This window comes from Cordyceps javanica, chromosome 2, assembly GCF_051103115.1.
Source record: "Cordyceps javanica chromosome 2, complete sequence".
In the NCBI taxonomy this organism is placed as follows: domain Eukaryota; kingdom Fungi; phylum Ascomycota; class Sordariomycetes; order Hypocreales; family Cordycipitaceae; genus Cordyceps; species Cordyceps javanica.
The window spans coordinates 634,225-647,094 of record NC_139296.1 but is presented as its reverse complement, the minus strand read 5'-3'; the positions used below and the strand labels follow the sequence as shown (position 1 = coordinate 647,094).

The 12,870-nt window shown below is 58.0% G+C and overlaps 6 protein-coding genes across 6 annotated transcripts; 3 read left to right on the top strand and 3 right to left on the bottom strand.

Moving 5' to 3' along the window:
- Nucleotides 1-1,210: 1,210 nt before the first annotated feature.
- On the top strand, nucleotides 1,211-2,245 carry V2A60_002712 (uncharacterized protein; the record flags this gene model as incomplete). Its single annotated transcript, XM_083254058.1, has 1 exon — nucleotides 1,211-2,245. The coding sequence occupies one exon, from the start codon at nucleotides 1,211-1,213 to the stop codon at nucleotides 2,243-2,245; it is 1,035 nt and encodes a 344-aa protein (XP_083110184.1).
- A 581-nt stretch (nucleotides 2,246-2,826) lies between these two features.
- Nucleotides 2,827-3,536, bottom strand: V2A60_002711 (hemerythrin domain-containing protein; the record flags this gene model as incomplete). Its single annotated transcript, XM_083254057.1, has 2 exons — nucleotides 2,827-3,258; nucleotides 3,384-3,536. The coding sequence occupies 2 exons, from the start codon at nucleotides 3,534-3,536 to the stop codon at nucleotides 2,827-2,829; spliced, it is 585 nt and encodes a 194-aa protein (XP_083110183.1).
- A 972-nt stretch (nucleotides 3,537-4,508) lies between these two features.
- V2A60_002710 (histidine phosphatase superfamily) lies at nucleotides 4,509-5,505 on the top strand (the record flags this gene model as incomplete). Its single annotated transcript, XM_083254056.1, has 2 exons — nucleotides 4,509-4,811; nucleotides 4,906-5,505. The coding sequence occupies 2 exons, from the start codon at nucleotides 4,509-4,511 to the stop codon at nucleotides 5,503-5,505; spliced, it is 903 nt and encodes a 300-aa protein (XP_083110182.1).
- Nucleotides 5,506-5,770: 265 nt separating this feature from the next.
- Nucleotides 5,771-7,570, bottom strand: V2A60_002709 (uncharacterized protein; the record flags this gene model as incomplete). The annotated part of the gene is made up of 1 exon (XM_083254055.1): nucleotides 5,771-7,570. One exon carries the CDS (start codon nucleotides 7,568-7,570, stop codon nucleotides 5,771-5,773), a length of 1,800 nt encoding a protein of 599 aa, XP_083110181.1.
- A 1,197-nt stretch (nucleotides 7,571-8,767) lies between these two features.
- On the bottom strand, nucleotides 8,768-9,733 carry V2A60_002708 (uncharacterized protein; the record flags this gene model as incomplete). The annotated part of the gene is made up of 1 exon (XM_083254054.1): nucleotides 8,768-9,733. The coding sequence occupies one exon, from the start codon at nucleotides 9,731-9,733 to the stop codon at nucleotides 8,768-8,770; it is 966 nt and encodes a 321-aa protein (XP_083110180.1).
- A 154-nt stretch (nucleotides 9,734-9,887) lies between these two features.
- V2A60_002707 (S8/S53 family peptidase) lies at nucleotides 9,888-12,818 on the top strand (the record flags this gene model as incomplete). Its single annotated transcript, XM_083254053.1, has 5 exons — nucleotides 9,888-9,948; nucleotides 10,003-10,746; nucleotides 11,160-11,601; nucleotides 11,659-12,025; nucleotides 12,129-12,818. 5 exons carry the CDS (start codon nucleotides 9,888-9,890, stop codon nucleotides 12,816-12,818), a joined length of 2,304 nt encoding a protein of 767 aa, XP_083110179.1.
- Nucleotides 12,819-12,870: the final 52 nt, after the last annotated feature.

Here is a 12,870-nt window from a genome sequence, read left to right as displayed (position 1 = left end):
ATGAAAATAGAAATCATGTATTATACACCACTCTCTGAATAGCAAAAACATTGGGATTTTCAGGATACCGCGAATAGATGATTGACGTGTAGAGGTCACGGATGCTTGTAGCGCTGTCAGGTCTTTGGAGTTTTTGTTGTGTTTTGTTGTGTTTTGTTGTGTGCTTTTCATTGAAACGAAAGGAGGGTATAAGATGCTCTCGAATGTCTTTCAGTTGGACAGTTGATCAGTTTTAAGCGGTGACACGTCGGCGGACGTTGGCGCTCATTTCGGCTGCTGCGCTGCGCGCGTCGGACAATTATTATTGACGAGTTATGATTCCAAGGGAAATAGGCCGGGCTGATTAGGCTGACATTGAGACACATTGAGTGTACTCGGTAGTCGGTACCAGTAGTGACCCAATAGCAAAGACAGAAAAAAAGAAGAAGAAAAAAAGAGACATGGACAGGCGTCCAATGAGATGCGAGATAAAAGTCAGTACAGCAAGACATGTAACGTGTTTGCTTGGCTTGAACAAGTCTCTTGAAATGTAGAATGACTCCTTGTCCCCCCCTCGTGTGAGCGAGCCCGTCGTCCATCGGCGGCATCCGCAGAATCCGAGCCATTAATTATAACCAACTAATAAACACATGCCCATCGCTACTAATGTATTCCTCAGCCCAAGCCTCGCTGTGGGGGAGACCCCCGGATGAGCGGGCGTCTGTCTGCGTAGCTCAAGGCCTAAAAATTAATAAAATTAATAAATCAAATGAAAAGCGCGCAAACCAAAGGAAAGTATCCGTAGGTCCCCAGATATTCTAAAGGCTCGACTAAGTAGCTTCTGCCGAGGCTTGGCTCGGCCGCCCCATTGTCTTGTCATCTCTCAGCTGGGTAACCCGATTGATTGATTGGCAGGGGGGAAGCGAGCGGCTTTTCTTTTTCTTCTGATCCCTTTTTTTTTTCAACCAGTTTCTGAAATACGTCGTCGTTTTCTTACAACTTGATTTCTTCTTATTTCTGTAACTGTTGTCGCTAAAAGGATCCCAAATCGGAAAGACGTTACAGATCTAGGTCATCCCCCGTTGGCTTCGCCGAATATCGCCGCCGTCTCTCCCACCTAAACCCACCACCCACCACCCCCCCTCGTCGACCGAGAGGAATAAACCCTTCCTTCCTCGTCTCCATCCACCACACACACGCACACGCACACACACATAACGCCAGAGCAACAATGTCGGAATCAGTCAGTGAAACGCCAGTCCCCGTCGACTCTGTCGCCGTCCTGCCGTCGACCGAGCCCAGCGAAAAAGCAGCGGTCACGCCCGCTCCGAAAACGTCCACACCGGCGGCGCCCTCCGCCTCCGCCGCCGCCGCCGCCGTTACCGCTCCTGCCTCGTCGACGACGCTGCTCGCCCGCGCCGACGGCTTCGTCGCGCACCTGCAGCGGTGCATGCAGACGCGGGCGGGCGCCGACACGGTGCTCATGTTCGCCTGCTACGCGACGCGGCTCGCGGGCAACGTGCTCGACATTGGCGGGCGGGCGGCGCTCCGGTCGTCGGCGCGGCAGCTGGTGACGGCGCTCTTCGCGCTGCCGCCCTCGACGACGGTCGTGCTCGACTCCATCACGGCGGCGCCGCCCCCGTCCATCGCCCTCGTCCTCGGCCTGGCGCAGCGCCTGCAGGCCTACTCGGGCATGATCTCCGAGATGCGCACCATGGGCCGCCTCTGGGGCCTGCTCGGCCTCTACTCGGCCCTCAAGGGGCTCGCGGCCCGGACTTTTTCTTCTTCCCCCGCCGCGCGCAAGGCGAGGGGCCAAGATGACGATCCCCTGAGCGACGAGTCGGCCGAAAAGACCTTTGCCACGCTCGTCGCCTGGGCCCAGGTCCTGTGCCTCGTCGTCTTCCAGGCCTGCGAGAACGCCGCGTACCTCGGCAGCAAGAAGATCCTGCCCATCCGGCCGCGCAGCCAGGGCCGGCTCGCCATCCTCAGCGTGCGCTTCTGGGGCGCCTACGTCGCCATGGAGATGGCCAAGCACCTGGCCGAGCGCGCGCGCAGGCTGTCGGCCACCAGCGTCAAGACGGCTCGCGAGGAGCAGCGCGCCTGGCACGAGGGCTGGCGCAAGGCCTTTTACCGAAACGCCGCCTGGGCGCCGCTCACCATGCACTGGGGCACCCCCGGCGGCCTGCTCCCGGACGTCATGGTCGCGCTCTTTGCGCTCTACCCGGCGACGGGCGGCATGAGGGACCTCTGGCGCAGCACGGCGTGAAGGGAGCCCGAGAAAGGGGGTTGTAAAAAGGGAGGAGAGGCTAGGTTGGAGGGAAAGAGAAGGAAAATAAGTATATATTAGGAGATGGGGGAGGGTGTATAAAGAGACAAAAGAGAGGTAGGGATATAGATGTGGCTACGTGCAGAGCATGTGCGTGATGCGGGGACGAACCAGAGCTGAATCTGTGGCATTACTAAAATATCGTTTGGATTGACTGACCATGACTCTTGGACGGCTCTTCTTTCGTTTGATTCTACTTTTCTTTTTCTTTTTTTTTTTCTACGTTTAATTTCAGCTAGCTATGAACGGGCTTATGAACCTAGAACGCCCATTGTATGTATTTCCTCCAACACGGACCAAAAAATTGAGAACCCCAAACTTTTATACCTTGTCCATGCCATCCATCACTCTACTCATAAACTGCGCATCACGGAATGTGGAGTTTGCCATCGTTCTGCATGAATATACACACGAAGCGGCTGCATGCCGCGTAAGAACGACCCCATCCGGTCCCCATTCATACATACTCCCCGTCCCCTCTCACCCCCCCCCCCCCCCCTCCCCCTCCCCTTCTTCTCCAATCACCAGCGCATCGACATCATCTCCTGCTTGGTCCAGTACCTGGCCATGTTTTCGGCGCCGAGCGTGCGGACCTCGTCGTCGAGGTGCGCCCAGAGGACGGCGCGCCACGACTCCATCCTGGCGCGCAGCGCGGCGGCCTCGAGCGCCTCGTCGCCGCGGCGCACGCCCTCCAGGTACGCCCGCAGGCCGTCGAGGCCGGCGTGGATGGCCGCGTGCTGCCGCACCAGGTCGCCGCGGCGCGGGTCGAACTCGGGCATGCGCCGCGCCAGCAACGGGAACACGCGCCTCTCCTCGATGCCGTGGTGCGCCGTCAGGTGCTCGCCAAAGTCGAGGCCGGCCCGGACGAGCTGCGCCGGCGACAGGCCGCCTCGGCGCTCGCCCGTCGTCGCGTACGTCCAGAGGAGGTTCCAGGTGCGGCGAAAATTTTCGTGCTGTTTGATTTTGATATGAGTGTGATTTTGTATTAAAGAAAAGGTGGCGCAGCGTCACATCACGCGGGGGGTGGTTTTAAGAGCGTGTGTCTGCGCACGCACGAGCAAGTCAAGTAACAACGTACAAAGTAGTCCATGCGGACGGCCATTTGATTGTAGATTTTAAAGTCGTGGTCTGAGAGCTTGGGTGCCTTGTTGGATTCTGGCTCCTCCGGCTTCGCGGCAAAGTCTGCGGCGTCTGTCGGTGGTGACGGCTCGTCGGCCGCGGTTGATGTCATGATTGCTTGCTTGCTTTGCTGCGAGTATGGAAATTCTTGCGAGATGCGAGAAGGTGCAATGTGCGGCCAGCGGCGACGACTTGCAGATGCAGCCGTCTTTAAATAAATAAAGGATCGAGGTGGCGGCATTTAGCCCTTGGCTGCTTGCTGTTGGTGTGAGTCCGCGGAGGCGAGGCGCGCCCACATGGCCAGATCGAGAAATGTGAGAGAAACGGAATGGAATGCTAGATCGGCTGGCGCAGCCTTTTCTGCAGGTTTTGGGACCAAAGTCGGGGTCGAGCCAACACCCGAGTTACATTGCTAAGCAACTAGCGTATGCAGGACGTTGCTTATACAGCCTTAATAATACAATGGGTGTTGACTGATGGAGCTTGTGGCTACTATCCATTGGGGGTTTTGCCTGGACAAGTATTAGTCGCTTCCTTTCCGTAAAGAGGAATGGTCGTTCCCGGCCGGAAGACGTTGGATTTCGCTGGAATGCGGCGATTGTCTTCCTGACAATGACGGATGCCTTGAGTCAAGCTATGTTGCCGCCAGAAATGCCTAGTGTCAGAACAGCCCAAGTGGATCTGAGATGCAGAATGTGGAAAATGACGAGGGAAAATCAGTAAATCTATATATCGCAAGTGAGAGTTGCCTGTCCCAGCAAGAGCTTCACAGTATTGTGGCTTACAGCGGCGGGAGTTTGGAGACGGAACAGAGAGACGCAAAGACGGCGACGTAGGTTCACTCTGACAAATTCTCCAAAATGGATAAATTTGATACCATTGCATAAAGTTATTCAGCATCTTTTTTATTTTGTTCAACCCTACGTCAATCATGGTGGCGCCGTTGCCGCGTCGCTGCAACTACCCGTGCCCAACCAATAACCAATACTCGCTCGTGAGACGGGGAACCAGAAAAAGGGACCTCTGCTTCACCGTCTTGCTCTCCTGCACCAGCACTCGCCAAAGGGAGCTCTGAAACTGAAACATGGCCAGCTGGGCATTCAGCGCTCCCGAGGGATACTTTGACGACTGCGCCGCGCTCGCCGCGCAGCTGCCCGAAGGCCGGCTCACCACCCGGCCGCTCTTTGCCCTCACGCCGCGGGCGTACCCTTCCGACGACGCCGCTTCCAACGACGACCAGCGGCCGTGGGCACGCTTCACCGCGCACGTCGAGGCCCTCAACCGCGAGTCGCCCGAGAATGTCTCGTACAAGATTATGCTCCTGACGCGCCACGGCCAGGGCTACCACAACCTGAAGAACAAGCTCGGCAGAGACGAGAAAGGAGAGGTAAAGGGCATCACGACTTCATCCGACATGCATGCAACCCATGTATACGGTAGTCAACTCTGGTACACATTTGCTCACACGCGGATCTGGACAGAACCATGATGCTCTGCTCAAAAACGGCGACGACGACGACGCCTTGTTCGACGCCTCCCTCACGCCCCTCGGCGTCGCCCAGGCCGCCGCCCTCGCCGACCTGTGGCTCGCCTCCGTCGCCGCCGACGGGCTGCCCGTGCCGCGGCGCCTCTACACGAGCCCGCTCGCGCGCTGCCTGCAGACCTCGCTGCACCAGCTCAAGCCCGTCGCGGACGCGCACGGCCTGCCGTACCGGCCCGTCGTCAAGGAGGCGCTGCGCGAGCGCTGGACCACGCACCGTTGCAACGGGCGCCGCCCGCGCGCCTGGATCGCCGCCCGCTGGCCCGCCTGCGTCGTCGAGGACGGCTTCCCCGAGGCCGACCTGCTCGGCGCCCGGCCCCGCCCGGAGACGGAGGCCGAGCATCGCGTCCGCGTCCTGGCCGCGCTGCGGGACGTCTTTGAGGCCGACGACGACGTGGTCGTCGTCGCCTGGACGTTTCACTCGCTCGCCATGAGGACCCTGCTCGGCGCCCTCGGCATGGTGCCGTTCAAGGTGCAGCCCGCCACGACGGTGGCGCTGCTGGTGCGGGGCGAGAAGACGGACCAGCAAGCGTCATCGTGATTGTTGGACGACGGAGGGGGGGAGGGGGAAGGAGGGGGGGTCTACGGCATACACAAGTCAATGTGACGAGCGTGTGGTGATGAGGCTGCTCATGATGAAGCAGCCAAATAGCATCCATGATTTCCGTATCAGCCTCGGGTATAATACCATCCCTAACCCACTACCTAGATCCCAAAAGAAAAGAAGAAAAAATCCCAAACCCCCATGTTATTAGAAACAATCAACGACGCCCCTCCCCCCCCCCCCCCCTCTCTCTCTCTCTCCCTCACAGATTCCGCGGCACCAGCGTCATCATCTTGACCACCACGCCCTCCGCCGTCCCCCTCAGCTCTCCCATCCGCAGAAAGGGCGCCTCCTCGGCCTCGTCGCCCACGTCCCGCAGCCAGTGGTACGCTCGCACCGGCCGCCCGTCCCACGCCAACACCCTGCCTTGGTCGTCCTCGACCGCCGCTCCGGCCCGGACGTCCACACCTCTCTCTTCTTCTTCTTCTTCTTCCTCCTCGTCACCACGCTCGCCGCCTCCGCCGCTGCCGCTGCCGCTGCTGCCGCCGTGTACCAGCGGCATCGGCAGCCGCCACGTCTTCACCTCGGCCAGCGCCGCGTCCAGCTGCAGGCTCTTGGGGCCAAACGTCTCCAGCATCAGCGTCACGCGCAGGTGCGGCGACAAGACGCCGTACGCGCCGGCGCGGTCCCACGACTCCGTCTTGAAGGGGACGAGGCAGAGGGACTCGGGAAGCGTGGCCGCGTCAAAGACGTAGACGGCCGACTCGTCGGAGCTCGCGGTGTGGTCGGAAAAGTAGCCCCCTTGCTCGGTATCCTCATCGTAGGTTTGCGTCGCCGCGTCGCCGACTTGTCCGTAGCTCGTCTCGCTCAAGGCCGTAGCATTCTCCAACACTGCATCGTCATGGCTTGCTCCGTGCCCATCCTCGTCTTCCATATCCTGCGTAACCTCCTCGTCGGCTTCCAGCCCCAAAGAAGCATGGCCCTCCTCCTCCTCTTCCCCCTCCTCCTCATCGTCGTGGTCATCATGGCCGTAATCATCTCCGGTATTCTTTCTCGCCCACCTTTCCCTTTCCACTTCCCACTCCAGCTCTTCTTCCGCGCTCCTCCTGCTCCTCCTCCTCTTCCTCCTATTGTTGGCCCCCTTCCTCTGCCGGCCGGCGTCCCTCAGGTCGGCCACGCACTCGCCTGGGAGGCTGTCCGGCCACGGCGCCGGCGGGACGCTCGTCCACGTCCACCAGTCCATTCTGTTCATGCGGACGACAATCTCCTCGAGCGGCTGCCTGCCCCGCAGCGCGCGGATGACGTCCTCGTTGACGCCGCCGCCCCTTAGCCGCCTCTCCGCCACCAGATCCGCGACGCACGCGGCCGCCGCTGCCTTGAGCTTGCCGAGCGCCGCCACCCACATCTCCAGGAAGCCGGCCTCGAGGCGGAAGTGCTGCATGGTGACCTCGGCGCGGCGCAGCAGCAGCACCTGCCACGCGTGCGGCACCAGCACGCCCGCGGCCAGCACCACGGGCGCCCACTCGCCCGGCTTGTCGCACGGCGTGCCGTCGGCCAGCACCGCCTGCGTCAGCCGCATCGGCAGGTCCCACGTCTCGGCGTAGACGGCGCGGCACGTGCTCAGCAGCGCCGTGTCGATGAAGGGCGCGCCCCGCCGGTCCGGCCGCCACGCCGGCGACCGCGGGTGGTACGTCCACCGGGCGCTGCACTGCGTCCGCAGCACGAGCCGCCAAATCTTGAGGCGCAGCTCGGCCGGCAGCCGCGTCAGGAGCAGGCTGCCCGGCTGCTCCCCGACCGACGACGGCGGCAGGGAGGCGGCGACGGGGAGGCTCTGCTTGCCCGTGGGCATCGTGTCAAAGGTCGAGCTGCGCCGCACCCCCCACGGCCAGAACCAGCGAAAGTGGCCGACGTCCATGTAGGCTGGCGTCGAGTCAGAGTCGTACCCGTCATCGTCGTTGCCGTCGTATCGCCACGCCAGCGATCCGTTTTGAAAAAACTGCTCCGTCTGCAGGAGCTGCGCATGCTGGTGAGAGCGCACCGGTCGCGGCCGTGTCATGTACATGGCCGGCACATTCGTGATCAGTTGTAAGATGTCAAGTCTGACTTTCTCTATTCCAACCCCCCACGCAGCGCCGTCCCGATTTCTTCCCTCCCTTTTTTTTTTCGCCACAGGAGAACTGGGAACTCTTGCAAGAGCGGCCCCGCTCCCCGGATCTGTGTCTCGTCTCTGCCTCGTTCGCAAAAAAAGCGACGATCTTAGCCAGGGCTAATTACCCCCAAGGTGGCGCAATCGACGAGAGCCGGGTCTTGCAACTTGCTGAGGCAACTAGGTTGGGGTCAACCAACCTGAACTTGTGCTCCACATTGTGCTTACGGTCTCGGCAACGAAAACGCCGCTCTATCGTAGCATTCGATGAGGGGAACTCTAAAATAGATTGGTGCGTGACTTTGAAACTAATTATATGCGTATGCTTGCCCGCTTTATGGCTTTAACGGGGGCAAACTCGTGCCCGGAAGCTCGGAACTCTGGGCTCGTGCTTGCTTATCTGCTTGCATATACCAAGTATAGTAGGACTCCAGATTCTCGACTTATAGCAATGAATGTCACCACTTTCAGCACGAGTCATTCGGGGTCCTGCGGCACTTGCAGTACTCTTCAGAGCCTGTACGCGTAAATCCAATACTCTACGGACCGCACTAGCTATGATGGCGCGAGGTACTTTGACATGTCAGATTGGGATGCATATTGGTGGCATGATGGAAGCGACTAGGCTACAGCCCGGTCGCGAACCAGGCTGCCTACTAAATAGGCCTATACAGTAACTAATGGCCGTCCCCTATAAGGTGTCTTTGATACGAAGCCTGGTCCATGTTGTCCATGTTGTCAACAAAAATGTGCAATAATCTCATCAAGGGCCTTTGCCAATATTATCACTCGAGGGCTAGACCTACTACCACCCTGGTAATATCCATGGATCCCGTTGGGCAGCCTTGGCAATGTGACGAGTTCCAATACCAGCATCGTCTTGCAAGTTGCCGAGTATACTGGTAGGAAATACTCGTCAAGCTTTCGGCTCGTGCGGAACACAAAAACACCCCCCTGCAGAAAGATGCTAGGGTTGGCAGCTATTCCGGGGCGGAGGCTCACTATCAATACTTAGTACGGACGAAGTCACTGCAATACGTGAGTTTAGTTGTATCAATATTTTCTTTGACCTGTTGAAAAAGGAAATGAGCAGAGGCGAGCTCTCACCTATTTCTAGGTCAGCCTTTCGGAAGCATCACCTTCCAGTGCCAGTTTTGCAGGGCCACTATCCTCTTCGCTCTCGCTCTCGCTCTCGCCAATGTCGTCATCAGCATCGCTTTCTTCACCGCCAGAATCGATCAGCATATACTGTCTTGGCTTCATATCCCACAGCTCTGCAAGATTGGCATCCTCGTCATCCAACAAAACCAATTCAGCCACGGAACTTTCAGGGTCGTGGTCCTCATGAAAGGGCTTCTCTTCCCTACTGTCGTCGAGATCATATAGATCACCATTCACATATTCTCTTTGGGTCTCAACCCTCCTGCGTCTGTACAGAATCTCTCTGAGGCGGTAGGCCCGCACAAAGGGTGTGCTCGAATCGATCGTAGACTTTTGTATCGTGCTATCGCTTGCGTCGAGCACACCATCCGCGCCGTTTTTGACAGGCAACAAGGCTGGACTCAAGTCAGCGCGCAGGTGAAAGTGTGTGCCCTTTTTTCGGAATGCGGTGATGAAGTCCTCAGCCCCGTAGGCCAATTGGACACTCGTAATCATGTAGACATTGGCACGGAAGAAACTGTTTCTGATCCCCGCCTGGACACTCGGCTCGTTGAACACGCTTCTGACCTCCTCCATGGTCGGAGTGATCGACTGTGTGACAAGCCGATCTATTTTGACGCTGGATCTGGCGCTTTGGCCCTGGCTCCCGCCTAAATCCAGCCCGAATCCTGCGAGGCCCTCCAAGAACTTGGCCACCACCCCTCCGCTGACGGAGCTGGCGCGCAGATCACTGTTGAAAACGTTGGTCTCAATTACATCCTGGTGCTTATCGGCAAGTAGCTTCACCGCAGCCGAGTTGGTGTCGGTGAGAGGCAGTTCCGGGCACAGGGGATCTTTGATGATGTTGCCCAGGGCAATGGGTCCCGTTGGGGCTGAGCGCATAGTCGGGGCAAGGAGCAAAACTTTCTTGCGCGCCATTTCATCAAATTCAAAGTGATTTTCCTCGGTAGTTCTGCCTTGCTTCCATGTCGTAGATGCCATCAACCGAGTTCGATGCTGCGTGGTAAGGGGCGCTGAATAAGTACCTGTCCGCTAGTTATGATAATGGTCAGCTGCGATATCAGCCGCCGCCATGTCGGCGCACTGCGCCTCAGCTCGACAGCTCCAAGCCACCGTAGACTCACTCGCCTTTAGTCTGTTAATCTCGCACTTTTGACACATAAACGTGATGTGACTTGGCATGCTAGTCTCATACTCCAATAACAAGATCTTCGAAAGTTCGTTCAATCTAAACGATCAGCCGCCGGCCGACCGCAAAATGCCCCGAAATGCCCGCGAACTGGACTTCCAGCAAGGCATCCAATACGTCAACAATAAACACTATCAAAGAGCAACTGAAAGTTTCAATAGAGCTTTGAAATCGTTCAGAAAGCTGGCTCAAAGGACCGCAAAGAGAGAGGACCTCTGTCGCTTGTATGACACCTGCTTATGGCTAGGTGTGTCGCTCTCCAGGCAGTCTCGGTTCGAAGAGGCCGAAGAGCATCTACTCGAAGCATACGCGGGACACAAAAATCTCTCAGGTCCAAAGGATACACACACTCTCAAAAGCCAGCATTGGTTGGGCGTCACCTTTGCCCGTCTAAACAAGTTGGCAGACGCGAGGGAATTTCTCGAGGATTCGGTAGAGAAATGGCTGCCGTTTTTGGAGAGCAGCTACACCCCCAAAGACGTACAACGGCTTGCTTTCGACAGCATTCACTGGCTTGCCAGGACACTGTATTTTCAGGGGCTCCCCGAGAAAGCATTGGATCTTTTCCGTCACGCGTACGAAAAGAGGGTGGCGGCCCTTGGGCCTGACGACGTTGATACCCTTGATAGCAAGCACTGGCTCGGGCGAACGATGTGTACACTCGAGAGATACGATGGTGCCAGGAAATGCCTCCGAGCAGTAGTGGAGAGACGCAGGATCTGCTTCGGCGATGCCGCCCTCGGTACGCTATCAAGCAAACACTGGCTCGGCGTGGCTTTATTCCATCAGCAATCGCATCGGGAAGCCGAGAGGCTCCTACAAGATGCTTTGACCGGCAGAATGGCGGTACTGTCTCCAGGCCATTCTGATATTGTTGCCAGTCAGGCTGCGATCGACGAGTTGAATGAGAAAAATAAGATGTTACAAGAACTGATGTCTGATCACGTAAGTCGCGAAGCCTAATGGTGTTTTGATCTATTCAGTGTGGGGAGTTCTTAGGGGCAAAATATCTAATATCTTTTTGGCAGAACGAAGTTGGGAACCCCGATTGTACCAATTGTTTGCCAACCACAGACCAGCCTGGGGCGAAAGGATTACAGGTCCGAGATGACGGGGATGTACTGGTAGGAGAGAGTTCAGCACTGACCGTAGCAGACCAAGATGCAGCGATTTCCGATGCCTTGCCAAATTCGACGACTCCAAGTAAGCCCCTACGGGGGGGCGGGCTGTCACGCCCTACCGAAGATCGTCTCCCAGTCGAGTCCGGCTTGCTCGTACCGACGGCACCTCCAGAAATTCATCCCGCTTCCTCGTATCGTCCAAAAACCGAACTACCATCGTTGAGTGTACTGCACTTGCCGCCTTTCGACAGCAGACAGGACCACTTGTCACCACATTCAACAGCAAGATCAGGCTACGGCTCCGAGCCGGCGGATGACAGTGAAGAGGACCAAGTGTCCAATTGTGATGGAGCCAAAGATGCTGGTAGTAGTTTGCCTCCTGTTCTGCATGATTTCGATTCAAAGGGAAGCTCATCAGTGTCACCGGGTCTTGGAGCGAATTTCTTCGACGCTGCGGAGACTAAGCCAGATCATGAGTAAATTTCGTCTCGGTATATGCAAACACTGTTGCCGAAACTAACTTGTCTGATCAGTTTCCACAAGTCCGACAGCTGGTTCGAGAGGTTGAGGGAAAAGGTACACAAACCGCTCGATGAACTACAAAGAAACAGAATGAAGCGAGTCAAGATTGCGATCCTCGATACCGGTGTATATCTAGATCACAAGGATTTTGCAAACGACCCCTCTAGACCACATACAGGCAGGGTCGTTGTAAAAGATTTCCTTCCTCGCTCCAGCACTGGTGCGGATGCTGCGCGCACAACCCGGGAGGGCAACGACGAGAGCGGTCACGGGACGCACTGTGCCGGTCTTCTCAGGAGGGTCGCGCCCGCGGCAGATATATTCGTCGCAAAGATTGCACGAGATGGCATGAGCATCAGCCACACTGCCATTGTCGAGGTGCGTTTTGCGGATTCTACAAACAGTACAAACTGGCAGCTGACAAAGGGGGGGGGTCCGGTGGTGGCGGGGGGGGGCCGTTTGACGGTTTGACTCGACACAGGCAATCGATTATGCCATTGATGAGAACCAATGGAACGTGGACATTATAAGCATATCTTTTGGCTTTCAACACGACCGTCGGATCGATGAGAGCGTCGGCCAGGCCGTGCGCAGGGCTGTGAACCGGCAGAAGCTCATTTTCGCCGCCGCCGCGAATCACGGAAACGCAAAGTACATGGCCTACCCGGCCTGGGAGCCCGGCGTGTTCGCCATCCACTCGGCCGACGCGGACGGGACGCCCTCGACGTTCAACCCGCGCGACACGGCGGGCAGAGGTCTCTTTTCCGCCATCGGCGAGGCCGTCGCGTCCTCCTGGATCTGCCCCGACGGTACAACGACGACGACATCGACGACATCGACGACAACGACGACAACGACGACGTCCTCGCCGACGCGGCGCATGACGGGCACCTCGGTCGCCACGCCCGTGGCCGCCGGCGTCGCGGCCCTCGTCCTCCAAGTCGCGTCCCTCCCCTCGAGCGAGCCCGGCACGCGCGACACGCTGGCCAGGCTGCTGCCCCTGCTGCGGCGGTACCCGGTCATGCGCGACGTGCTCCGGGCCATCTCGGGCGACAGGGGCGGCTACAGCAACCTGCTGCCGTGCGACCTGGCGGAGCCGGAGCTCGAGCCGGGGCTGGTCGCCGCCTTTTTCCAGCGCATCGTCGCGCAAAAGTCGAGGCTGGGAGGATAAGGGACGGGCCCATCGTCGTACATCTCTGCAAGGGTTACCGACTGTAGTCTGT